At 53.5% G+C, this 12,446-nt stretch overlaps 1 protein-coding gene across 1 annotated transcript; it reads left to right on the forward strand.

Annotated features, from left to right (window-relative positions):
* The first annotated feature begins 757 nt into the window (after positions 1-757).
* Positions 758-11,705, forward strand: LOC105487262 (neurofilament heavy chain). Its single transcript, XM_011750680.3, has 4 exons — positions 758-1,659; positions 3,830-4,029; positions 6,121-6,245; positions 9,217-11,705. Exons 1-4 carry the CDS (start codon positions 777-779, stop codon positions 11,117-11,119), a joined length of 3,111 nt encoding a protein of 1,036 aa, XP_011748982.2. The 5' UTR covers positions 758-776; the 3' UTR covers positions 11,120-11,705.
* Positions 11,706-12,446: the final 741 nt, after the last annotated feature.

A 12,446-nucleotide genomic window follows, 5' to 3' on the forward strand; every position in this document is an offset into this window, starting at 1 on the left:
GGGTTCCCTCTCTCCATCCTCTGCAGTGTCTCCCATACCCCCATTGAGGGTAGTCTTGGTATTCTCCCCAACTCCAGGTCCCCCTTCATCTATTCCAGGGCTGGCCGCGGAGTTTCCTGAGCGCTCTCCAAGTGGGTCCTCTAGATGTTAGGAGAACACTGTACCCCCGTCAGGGGTCTCCTGTCTCCGTTCTATGGAGCGTCCATGCTCCCATTCAGGACTGTCTTGCTCCCTCCTCTATTCCGGGGCTGGCTGCACAGTCTCTGCACCCCCTATCCTGAGGGCCTCTCTTAACTATTTGGAAAGCCTCGTGTCCTCTCTCATACGGGGATCCCTTCATCCTAATGACTGCAATCTTCCATTGCTCCATCCCTAGGGCATCCTGCCCCTATTCCCATCAGGTTTCTCCTTGTCCTCTCCCTGTTTCAAGTCCCCTTTCTTATTCCGAACACACTCTCAGGCTCTTCCGACGCATACCCGGGGGTCCTCACTGGCCCACTCCGGGAGTCCTCTGCCCGCTTCCCCGAACTCGGGGGTCTCCTCTGACGCAGCGTCGATTCCCCTTCCCTCCTCGGTCCCCTACCCCGCCCCTCTCACTGCGGCTGAGCCGGTCAGCCGGGGGCCGCAGGGGAGGAGGCGGAGAGGGCGGGGCCCTCCTCCCCACCCCCTCACTGACAAGGGGTTGGACCCGGCCGCGGCGGCTATAAAAGGGCCGGCGCCCTGGTGCTGCCGCAGTGCCTCCAGCCCCGTCCCGGCCCCGCGCACCTGCTCCGGCCATGATGAGCTTCGGCGGCGCGGACGCGCTGCTGGGCGCCCCGTTCGCGCCGCTGCACGGCGGCGGCAGCCTCCACTACGCGCTGGCCCGAAAGGGCGGCGCAGGCGGGACGCGCTCCGCCGCCGGCTCCTCCAGCGGCTTCCACTCGTGGACACGGACGTCTGTGAGCTCCGTGTCCGCCTCGCCCAGCCGCTTCCGCGGCGCAGGCGCCGCCTCAAGCACCGACTCGCTGGACACGCTGAGCAACGGGCCGGAGGGCTGCGTGGTGGCGGCGGCCACAGCGCGCAGTGAGAAGGAGCAGCTGCAGGCGCTGAACGACCGCTTCGCGGGGTACATCGACAAGGTGCGGCAGCTGGAGGCGCACAACCGCAGCCTGGAGGGCGAGGCGGCGGCGTTGCGGCAGCAGCAGGCGGGCCGCTCCGCTATGGGCGAGCTGTACGAGCGCGAGGTCCGAGAGATGCGCGGCGCGGTGCTGCGTCTGGGCGCGGCGCGCGGTCAACTACGCCTGGAGCAGGAGCACCTGCTCGAGGATATCGCGCACGTGCGCCAGCGCCTCGACGACGAGGCCCGGCAGCGAGAGGAGGCCGAGGCGGCGGCCCGCGCGCTCGCGCGCTTCGCGCAGGAGGCCGAGGCGGCGCGCGTGGAACTGCAGAAGAAGGCGCAGGCGCTGCAGGAGGAGTGCGGATACCTGCGGCGCCACCACCAGGAGGAGGTGGGCGAGCTGCTCGGCCAGATCCAGGGCTCCAGCGCCGCGCAGGCGCAGGTGCAGGCCGAGACGCGCGACGCCCTCAAGTGCGACGTGACGTCGGCGCTGCGCGAGATCCGCGCGCAGCTTGAAGGCCACGCGGTGCAGAGCACGCTACAGTCCGAGGAGTGGTTCCGAGGTGCGCAGGCCCGCGGGTGGGGGGGAGGAGCGCCCCCGCTGACCCCGCAGGGAGCTTCTGGGCGGTGTGACCCAAGGGGGCGCTGCTTACCATCCCTCTGCAAAGTCCATGCCCCTAGTTAAATCGCGGTTTTACTCTGGGTCTCTTGTGGGACGTACCCAACTCTGGATTGTCCTTCGGTTCCCCCTTTCCAGGTTCTTTAGAGCTATACTTAAGCTCTGGGCCCCCTGCTGCTCTCTACCCCAAGCTTAGGCAACCCCACTCCGATGTCAAGAACAAAATCAAGTTTCCTCTGTAGGAAAAAAGTGATGCAGGATTCTGGTCTGCAAGTGCTGGAGACTCTTAGCCCTTCTAAGTAGCAAGGCTTCCCCGCCAATGCTGCCACGCCCTCTCCTGCACCCTGCAAGGAACCCTATTCCTCTCTCCCCTACCAGGCTCCTCCCCATTCCGTGCTTACTGCTTAACGTCCCTACCTTAATCTTCCACGTCGGGTGGGGCAGGGCTTTTCGCATCTTTTCTTCCTAGGAGGAACCATTACCACAATCAGTTGTTGCCTGTGGCGAGGTGGCTGGTGGACCCGTTCATGTTTTAATGTCCCTTTTCTCCTTTAGGAAAGCTGGGAGCCTCCCAAGTCTGCCCCTCCCCCAACTCCTTGCAGCCCTGAGTCAGCTAGATTGCGCTGCCTTGAAGCTGTGCCCAGCAGCTGCAGGGTGACCTTGACCAACACTTGCCCTCTCCGGTTTTAATTTCTTTTTGAGTTGAAAGAGTGGGGTAGATCAACTGGGCTGCTTAATTCGGGGAGTTCCGTGATCTCTCACGAAACTGTCTATAAAACTTTGCGTTGTTTTTGGGAGAGAGGGCAGAGGCTTCAGTGATTTTCCAAAAGCATCTGTGATTCACAATAGTTGAGAATCCCCAACCACCTGGATGGTTTCTAAGTCTTTGCCAGCACTAGCTAGCAGGGAAAGCCAGGAAAACCGGGATTTGGATGCATAGCTTTTTCTGTTCCTTTTCCACTCCTCTGCAGAGCAGAACCATCCCCTCCTCCATCTCCGCAGCAAGGCCCCTCCCTGCGCAAACCTCTTTTGGGTTTGCCAGTCATAGGGACAGACGTCCCAGAATTTTACTGGCCCACTCAGCTGGCTTCCTTCCTTCCTCCCTCCCCACCAAGACTCATGCCCTGGGTGCCACTATCTGGGGATTCAGGATGTTCACTTTCATGAGCTAAAGACCAGTCTCCAGACCTCCACTGCCCCTGAAAGGTTTCCTGGGAACCAGGAACTGGTTGCTGGCAGAGGCTGGGGTGTGGCTACCAATGCTCAGGGGCAGTGCGCAGCTAGGTGGAGAAAGGGACAGGGGGGTTGGCACCCAGGCCACGGGCTCTGCAATGACCTTGGACTCTGCGCAGAAACCTGTAAGGAAGGAACCATGGCTACAAGGTGACCTGATTGCTCACGGTACCCTCCTGCCTCTCAAAGGTCACAAGCTCATTAACTTGTTCAGCCACAAGCCTCCAGCCTGCAGCTCAGTGTTAAGCCCCATGGGCCAGGTATAACATTGGAACCCCCAGCACTGCCAGGCCCTTGCTAGGGAGCTGGACTGCAGAGTTTTTGGATCCCACGTTGCGGGAGACAGAGCCTGATCTTTGGGGATTTGAGTCCCAGCTCTGCCACTCACTAGCTGGGTGGCCTTAGGGAGTAGTCACTTGCCTTTACCTCACAGGAAAGAGTGAGTCAAGCATCCAGGATGGTGCCTGGCATACGCAGTAGGTCAATCCACGTGTGTCACCTTCAAAATCTGGGCATTAGGCCGGGCGCGGTGGCTCACGCCTGTAATCCTAGCACTTTGGGAGGCCGAGGCAGGCGAATCACGAGGTCAGGAGTTCAAGACTAGCCTGGCCAACGTGGCAAAACCCCATGTCTACTAAAAATACAAAAAATTAGCTGGGCATAGTGGCGGGTGCCTGTAATTCCGTTACTCGGGAGACTGAGGCAGGAGAATCGCTTGAACCCAGGAGGCGGAGCTGGCAGTGAGCCGAGATTGCGCCACTGCACTCCAGCCTGGGCGACAGAGTGAGACTCCATCTCAAAAATAATAATAATAATAATCTGGGCATTAGAACCCAAATCCAGGTGTGTCTAACCCTGTGCCCTGCTACCTTCTCCCCCAGTGAGGCTGGACCGACTGTCCGAGGCAGCCAAGGTGAACACAGACGCCATGCGCTCAGCGCAGGAGGAGATAACTGAGTACCGGCGTCAGCTGCAGGCCAGGACCACAGAGCTGGAGACACTGAAAAGCACCAAGGACTCACTGGAGAGGCAGCGCTCTGAGCTAGAGGACCGTCATCAGGCCGACATTGCCTCCTACCAGGTGGGCAGGGGCAGGGCAGACAGCTTACCTGATTGGGTAACCCTGGACAAGTTACTGTCCCTCACCAAGTAGGATTGTAGTGGTTAAGATTGTGGCCCTTGGAGTCAGACATACCAGCACTTTCCAACTGTATGACCCTAGGAAAGTTATCTAATTCTCTGAATCTGAATTCCTTTCTAGCAATGAAAAAAAAAAGCCTGCTTTGCAGAGCTGGAAAGATGAAAGAGATAGACTTTTATTTCTTTACGTATTTGTTTTGAGATGGAGCCTCACTCTGTTGCCCAGGCTGGAGTGCAGTGGCATGATCTCAGCTCACTGCAACCTCTGCCTTGACTCAAGAGATTCTCGAGCCTCAGTCTCTCGAGTAGCAGGGACTACAGGCGCATGCCATCACACCTGGCTAATTTTTGTATTTTTAGTATCAACGGGGTTTCACCATGTTGGCCAAGCTGGTCTCAAACTCCTGGGCTCAGGCAGTCCTCCCACCTTAGCCTCCCAAAGTATTAGGATTACAGGTGTGAGGCACCGTGCCTGGCCTAGAGAGAGAGACTTTAAATGAGATTAGTGTGAACTTGTCAATGAGCTCGGCAAGGTCTTCAACATTCGAATCCTTCTAGATTTGAATCCCAGCTCTGCCACTCACTAGCTTGGTCTTGGTCACAGTGGACATTTGGTAAACAGCCACCAATGTCTTTGGGTGACCGGGGGAAGGCCTTAGCAGATTCCTTCTTTTAAAGATAACTGGCGGCTGGGCATGGTGGCTCATGCCTGTGATCCCAGCTCTTTGGGAGGCCAAGGCGGGTGGATTACTTGAGGTCAGGAGTTCAGGACCAGCCTGGCCAACATGGTGAAACCCTGTCTCTACTAAAAAGATACAAAAATTAACTGAGCATGGTGGTGTGTACCTGTAATCCCAGCTACTTGGGAGGCTGAGACAGGAGAATTGCTTGAACTGAACTTGGGAGGCGGTGGTTACAGTGAGCCGAGATCATGCCACTGCACCCAGCCTGGGTGACAGAGCGAGAGAGCGAGACTCTGTCTCAAGAAAATAAAAAAAAATTAGCTGGGCATGGTGGTGTGTGCCTACAGTGCTAGCTACTCCGAAGGCTGAGGCAGTCACCAATGCCCTGACTATGTGTCGGACACGGTGGCACACTGGGGAAAGACAGGAGCAAAAGCAGGCAAGGCCCTGCTCCCACTGGGCTTTTTTTTTTCTTTTTTGAAACGCAGTCTCATGCTGTTGCCCAAGCTGGAATGTGACAGCGAGATGACAGCTCACTAAAGCCTTGTCCTCCTGGGCTCAAGTAATCCTCCTGCCTCAGCCTCCTGAGTAGCTGGGACTACAGGTGCACATCACCATGTCCAGCTAATTATTTAATTGTTTTGTAGAAATGAGGTCTCACTGTGTTGCCCAGGCTGGTCTCAAACTCCTGAGCTGAAGCGATCCTCCTGCCTCAGCCTCCCAAAATGCTGGAATTACAGGCGTGAACCACCAGAGTCTCACTATATCTCCCAGGCTGGAGTACAGTGGTGCGATCTCGGCTCACTGTAACCTCCGCCTCCTGGGTTCAAGCGATTCTTCTGTCTCAGCCTCCCAAGTAGCTGGGATTACAGGTGTATGCCACCACATCTGGCTAATTTTTGTATTTTCAGTAGACACAGGGTTTCACCATGTTGGCCAGGCTAATCTTGAACTCCTGACCTCAAGTGATCCGCCCTCCTCGGCTTCCTAAAGTGTTGGGAATACAGGCATAAGCCACCCCTCCTGTCCTCACTGAGCACTTTCTAAGCTCAAGATCTGTAAAAGTTCTCCCATTATCCTACCAGCCAAACAAACAGAAACAACTGTTGACGTCTGATGAATTTCATTTCAGACCTTCCCCAGGCTGAGGTCATTATACAGCAGAATTTTTGCTCCAGATTGTTCCATGTCCACTAATGAGGACCCAACAGCTCCAGCAGGGTTGGGGTTGGCCCCAGTGAGCCTGGCTGGATGGGCCTACTCTGGGGTTGCACAGCCCGCTGCAGCTTCCCTAATACTGAGGGCCAGACACTGGCTGGCATGTGATGTGTGTCACCTCTCCTTCCCAGGAAGCCATTCAGCAGCTGGACGCTGAGCTGAGGAACACCAAGTGGGAGATGGCAGCCCAGCTGCGAGAATACCAGGACCTGCTCAATGTCAAGATGGCTCTGGATATAGAGATAGCCGCTTACAGGTGAGACGCACAGGGGCCGTCACATGGTGGAGAAACCTTGTGTTCCTATGAGACGCTAAGCCTTGGGTTTCAAGACCCCGTTTAGGCAGCCTACCTGTCTTAGGGACAAAACTCTTTTTAAATTGTGGCAAAATAGATAAAACATACAATTTACCATTGAACCAATTTATTTATTTTATATTTTATTTATTTTTTTGAGACAGACTTACTGTGTTGCCCAGGCTGGAGTACAGTGGTGCGATCTCTGCCCACTGCAACCTCTCCCTCCTGGGTTCAAGCGATTCCCGTGCCTCAGCCTCCTGAGTAGCTGGGATTACAGGTGCCCGCCACCATGCCTGGCTAATTTTTGTATTCTTTTTTTAGTAGAAAAGGGGTTTCACCATGTTAGCCAGGCTGGTCTCGAACTCCTGGACTCAAGCCATCTGCCCACCTCAGCCTCCCAAAGTCCTGGGATTATAGGCGTGAGCCACCATGCCCAGCCCCATTTAACCATGTTAGGTAGATAGTTCAGTGATATTAAGTACTTTCACATTACTGTGCAGCCATAACCACTGTCTCCAGAACTGTTTTCATCATCCTAAGCTGAAACTCCATACCCAAGAAGCCATCATTATCATTCTCTCCTTCCTTCAGCCCCTGGCAGCCACTCTTAGTTTGTGAGATATATGAGTCTTTTTTTTTTCTTTTTGAGATGGAGTCTCACTCTGTTGCCCAGGCTGGAGTGCAGCAGTGTTAGCTCAGCTCACTGCAACCTCTGTCTCCTGGGTTCAAGTGATTTTCCTGCCTCAGCCTCCCAAGTAGCTGGGATTACAGGCACCCGCCACCACACCCAGCTATTTTTTGTATCTTTTAGTAGAAACCGGGTTTCACTATGTTGACCAGGCTGGTCTCGAACTCCTGACCTCAGGTGATCCGCCCACCTCGGCCTCCCAAAGTGCTGGGATTACAGGCGTGAGCCACTGCGCCCAGCCGGTGAGTCTTGAGAGTGACTTACTTTCATTCTGAAATGATTTAGAGGGTGGAAGTTCCTTATCCCCTCCCCAAATCCAACCAGCCAGAGGCCTGCTTTGGAGGGAAAAGAGGTGCTTGAGTTGTCAGGGAGCTTTAAAACTCTGTCCTTGAGAGTTTCTTAGCTCTGCAAGCATTCACTTCTTGGGGAAATAAAATGGAGATGATAATAAGAGCACCCATGTCGTAGGGTTGTCAGGAAGATGAGCTAATCCCATTCTGAAGCTAATCCAGGAAGCACAGGTACCACTGGGCTGCCACAGAGGGAATCCTTAGTCAATGGCAGTCTTGAGAAAGCCAGTCTCAGGAATAAGACCTGGGGGAGCCAGGGCTAAGGAAAAGGACTGATCCCCCAAGGACTTGTCCCAGTTCTGACTGGTGACCTGTGGCTTCCTACTTCTTGGCTCTAGTCTGTAATCTTGCTACTCAAATCATGGCAAATGAACCAGCGGAACTGGCGTCATTCAAGAGCTTATCAGAAAGGTAGTCTCTCGGTTGAGTGTGGTGGCTCATGCCTGTAATCCCAGCACTTTGGAAGGCCAAGGCAGACAGATTGTTTCAGTTTGGGAGTTTGAGGCCAAGCTGGGCAGCATGGCAAAACCCCATCTCTACAAAAAATACAAAAAAAAAAAAAAAAGATAGTTGGGCATGGTGGCACATGCCTTTAGTCTCAGCTACTCAGGAGGCTGACGTGGGAGGATCACCTGAGCCTGGGAGTTGGAGGCTTCAGTGAGCTATGATCATGCCACTGCACTCCAGCCTGTCACCACAGAGTGAGACACTGTCTCAAAAACAACAACAACAACAAAAGACAGACTCTCAGCCCCTCCCCAGACCTGCTGAATCAGAATCTGCATTTTGATAAGATCCCCAGTCATCTGTGTGCTGCTAAATTTGGGAAGCACTAGTCTGAGGGGTAACCCCCACACTTACTCTGCGACAGGCACTCTGCCAAGTCTTTTCCGTTCATTGTCTCACTGAAACAACCCTCTGATGTAGGGACTCTGATGACCCTATTTTTCCAATGAGGAAGTTGAGGCTCAAAGAGTTTGTGTGTCTTGGCCAAGGTCACCCATCTAGTGAGGAGCAAAGCCAAGAGGGGAAACTGCAGCCTCTACCTTATTCCTGAAACTCAAAATATGGTAATACAGGGTGACGAGAGACACTCGCGATTCAAATGGGAGCATTCTAAGACCTCTTGAACCCAAATTTATAAAAGTGGAATTGTGGTTAGACGCAGTGGCTCACACCTGTAATCCCAGCACTTTGGGAGGCTGAGGCGGGTGGATCACCTGAGGTCAGGAGTTTGAGACCAGCCTGACCAATATTGTGAAACCCCGTCTCTACTAAAAATACAAAAATTGGTGTGGTGGCGTGTGCCTCTACTCCCAGCTACTCAGGAGGCTGAGACAGGAGAACTGCTTGAATCTTGGAGGCAGAGGTTGTAGTGAGCTGAGATTGTGTCACTGGACTCCAGCCTAGGCAACAGAGTGAGACTCCGTCTCAAAAAAAGAAAAAAGTGGAATTGTTTGCTCAGGCTCCCAGGGTTCTCTTGAATACTATTTTAGTTTGAGGTACAATAAATTTAATCTTTGTTAAATTTATTTAGGAGCTTTCTCTTGAGGGCCTTTTTTGTGGGGCAAAAGTTGTTTTATTTAAAAAGTTTCAGGCTTAGCTGTATTGAAGAAGACCAGTTGCTTAAGCCTGGGCAATAGAGCGAGACCCTGTCTCAAAAAAAACACAAAAAACAAAAAACCAGTCCACTGCGTTACATATTCTGGGTGGTCACTGGAATGATTTGCCAAGTGACTTTCTCCAGGCTCATAATGCCCACCCTTCACATTCCTGTTCCACCAAAATCCATATCATTCAATGTCAGTGACCTTCAGGATAGTCTAGGAAGAACCCAAATAGTGAATTTGCTCTGAGTGTATAGTAATGTGTTCCATTATCCATCCTGCAGAAAACTCCTGGAAGGTGAAGAGTGTCGGATTGGCTTTGGCCCAATTCCTTTCTCGCTTCCCGAAGGACTCCCCAAAATTCCCGCTGTGTCCACTCACATAAAGGTCAAAAGCGAAGAGAAGGTCAAAGTGGTGGAGAAGTCTGAGAAAGAAACTGTGATTGTGGAGGAACAGACAGAGGAGACCCAAGTAACTGAAGAAGTGACTGAAGAAGAGGAGAAAGAGGCCAAAGAGGAGGAGGGCAAGGAGGAAGAAGTGGGTGAAGAGGAGGAGGCAGAAGGGGGAGAAGAAGCAGCAAAGTCTCCCCCAGCAGAAGAGGCTGCATCCCCAGAGAAGGAAGCCAAGTCACCAGTAAAGGAAGAGGCAAAGTCACCGGCTGAGGCCAAGTCTCCAGAGAAGGAGGAAGCAAAATCCCCAGCCGAGGTCAAGTCCCCCGAGAAGGCCAAGTCTCCAGCAAAGGAAGAGGCAAAGTCACCGGCTGAGGCCAAGTCTCCAGAGAAGGAGGAAGCAAAATCTCCAGCCGAGGTCAAGTCCCCTGAGAAGGCCAAGTCTCCAGCAAAGGAAGAGGCAAAGTCACCAGCTGAGGCCAAGTCTCCAGAGAAGGCCAAGTCCCCAGTGAAGGAAGAAGCAAAGTCACCGGCTGAGGCCAAGTCCCCTGAAAAGGCCAAGTCCCCAACGAAGGAGGAAGCAAAGTCCCCCGAGAAGGCCAAGTCCCCAGAGAAGGAAGCAAAGTCCCCAGAGAAGGCCAAGTCCCCAGTGAAGGAGGAAGCGAAGTCCCCCGAGAAGGCCAAGTCCCCAGTGAAGGAGGAAGCGAAGTCCCCCGAGAAGGCCAAGTCCCCAGTGAAGGAGGAAGCCAAGTCCCCCGAGAAGGCCAAGTCCCCAGTGAAGGAGGAAGCCAAGTCCCCCGAGAAGGCCAAGTCCCCCGAGAAGGCCAAGTCCCCAGTGAAAGAGGAAGCCAAGTCCCCCGAGAAGGCCAAGTCCCCAGTGAAGGAGGAAGCCAAGTCCCCCGAGAAGGCCAAGTCCCCCGAGAAGGCCAAGTCCCCAGTGAAGGAGGAAGCCAAGTCCCCCGAGAAGGCCAAGTCCCCGGAGAAGGCCAAGTCCCCTGAGAAGGCCAAGACTCTTGATGTGAAATCTCCAGAAGCCAAGACGCCAGCGGAGGAAGCAAGGTCCCCTGCAGACAAATCCCCTGAAAAGGCCAAAAGCCCTGTCAAGGAGGAGGTCAAGTCCCCAGAGAAGGCGAAGTCTCCCCTGAAGGAGGATGCCAAGGCCCCTGAGAAAGAGATCCCAAAGAAGGAAGAGGTGAAGTCCCCAGTGAAGGAGGAGAAGCCCCAAGAGGTGAAAGTCAAAGAGCCCCCAAAGAAGGCAGAGGAAGAGAAAGCCCCTGCCACGCCAAAAACGGAGGAGAAGGACAGCAAGAAAGAGGAGGCACCCAAGAAAGAGGCTCCAAAGCCCAAGGTGGAGGAGAAGAAGGAACCTGCTGTCGAAAAGCCCAAAGAATCCAAAGTTGAAGCCAAGAAGGAAGAGGCTGAAGATAAGAAAAAAGCCGCCACCCCAGAGAAGGAGGCTCCTGCTAAGGTGGGGGTGAAGGAAGACGCTAAACCCAAAGAGAAGACAGAGGTGGCCAAGAAGGAACCAGATGATGCCAAGGCCAAGGAACCCAGCAAACCAGCAGAGAAGGAGGAGGCGGCAGCAGCACCGGAGAAAAAAGACACCAAGGAGGAGAAGGCCAAGAAGCCTGAGGAGAAACCCAAGACAGAGGCCAAAGCCAAGGAGGATGACAAGACCCTTTCAAAGGAGCCTACCAAGCCTAAGGCGGAAAAGGCTGAAAAATCATCCAGCACAGACCAAAAAGATAGCAGGCCTCCAGAGAAGGCCACAGAAGACAAGGCCACCAAGGGGAAGTAAGGCAGGGAGAAAGGAACATCCGGAACAGCCAAAGAAACTCACAAGAGTCCCAGAGCTCAAGGATCGGATTAACACAATTTTCACTTTTTCTCTTTATGTAAGAAGAAACTGCTTTGATGATGGGGCCTTCTTCTTCAAACAGGAATTTGTTAGCAATATGTTAGCAAGAGAGGGCACTCCCAGGCCCCTGCCCCCACGCCCTCCCCAGGCGATGGACAATTATGTTATGATAGCTTATGTAGCTGAATGTGATATATGCCGAATGCCACACGTAAACACTTGACTATAAAACTGCCCCCTCCTTTCCAAATAAGTGCATTTATTGCCTCTATGTGCAACTGACAGATGACCGCAATAATGAATGAGCAGTTAGAAACACATTATGCTTGAGATGTCTTAACCTATTCCCAAATGCCTTCTGTTTTCCAAAGGAGTGGTCAAGCCCTTGCCCAGAGCTCTCTATTCTGGAAGAGCGGTCCAGGTGGGGCCGGGCACTGGCCACTGAATTATGCCAGGGCACACTTTCCACTGGAGTCCACTTTCAATTGCTTCTGTGCAATAAAACCAAGTGCTTATAAAATGAAAATGCTGCTGCTGTTGTTTATTCTCTTCCCCTGGGAAGGCTGGGGGCAGGGCAGGGGAGATCGGGATGGGACACCCAAGACTGCATGGGACTGAGCAAGCATCAGTTCCCTTGTGGATCTAGAGCAACTTGCATAGTCTCTCTAGTGCTGTTTCCTGGGCACAAACCATGTGCCAGGCAGTGTGCTAGGGGCTTCATTTTCATGATCTGTACAGGTGGCCTGGTATGTGGGTTCTCGGTGTGGACTGTGGACTGCCTTCAGCAGCATCACCTGGGAGCATTATAAAAATGCACGCTTGGGCGGGCGCGGGGGCTCACGCCTGTAATCCCAGCACTTTGGGAGGCTGAGGCGAGTGGATCACGAGGTCAGGAGATTGAGACCATCCTGGCTAACACGGTGAAACCCCGTCTCTACTAAAAATACAAAAAATTAGCCTTGCGTGGTGGAGGGCACCTGTAGTCCCAGCTACTTGGGAGGCTGAGGCAGGAGAATCGCTTGAACCGAGAAGGGCAGAGATTGCAGTGAGCCAAGATTGTGTCACCTGCACTCCAGCCTGGGTGATAGAGAAAGACTCCATCTCAAAAAACAAAACAAAACAAAAAACAAACTAACTGGGTGTGGTGGTGGGCGCCTGTAATCCCAGCTACTCAGGAGGCTGAGGTACGAGAATCACTTGAACCTGGGAGGAAGAGGTTGAGGTGAGCTGAGATTGCGCCAGTGCCCTCCAGCTGGGGTGATAGAGA

Source organism: Macaca nemestrina, chromosome 15 (assembly GCF_043159975.1).
Source record: "Macaca nemestrina isolate mMacNem1 chromosome 15, mMacNem.hap1, whole genome shotgun sequence".
Lineage (NCBI taxonomy): Eukaryota > Metazoa > Chordata > Mammalia > Primates > Cercopithecidae > Macaca > Macaca nemestrina.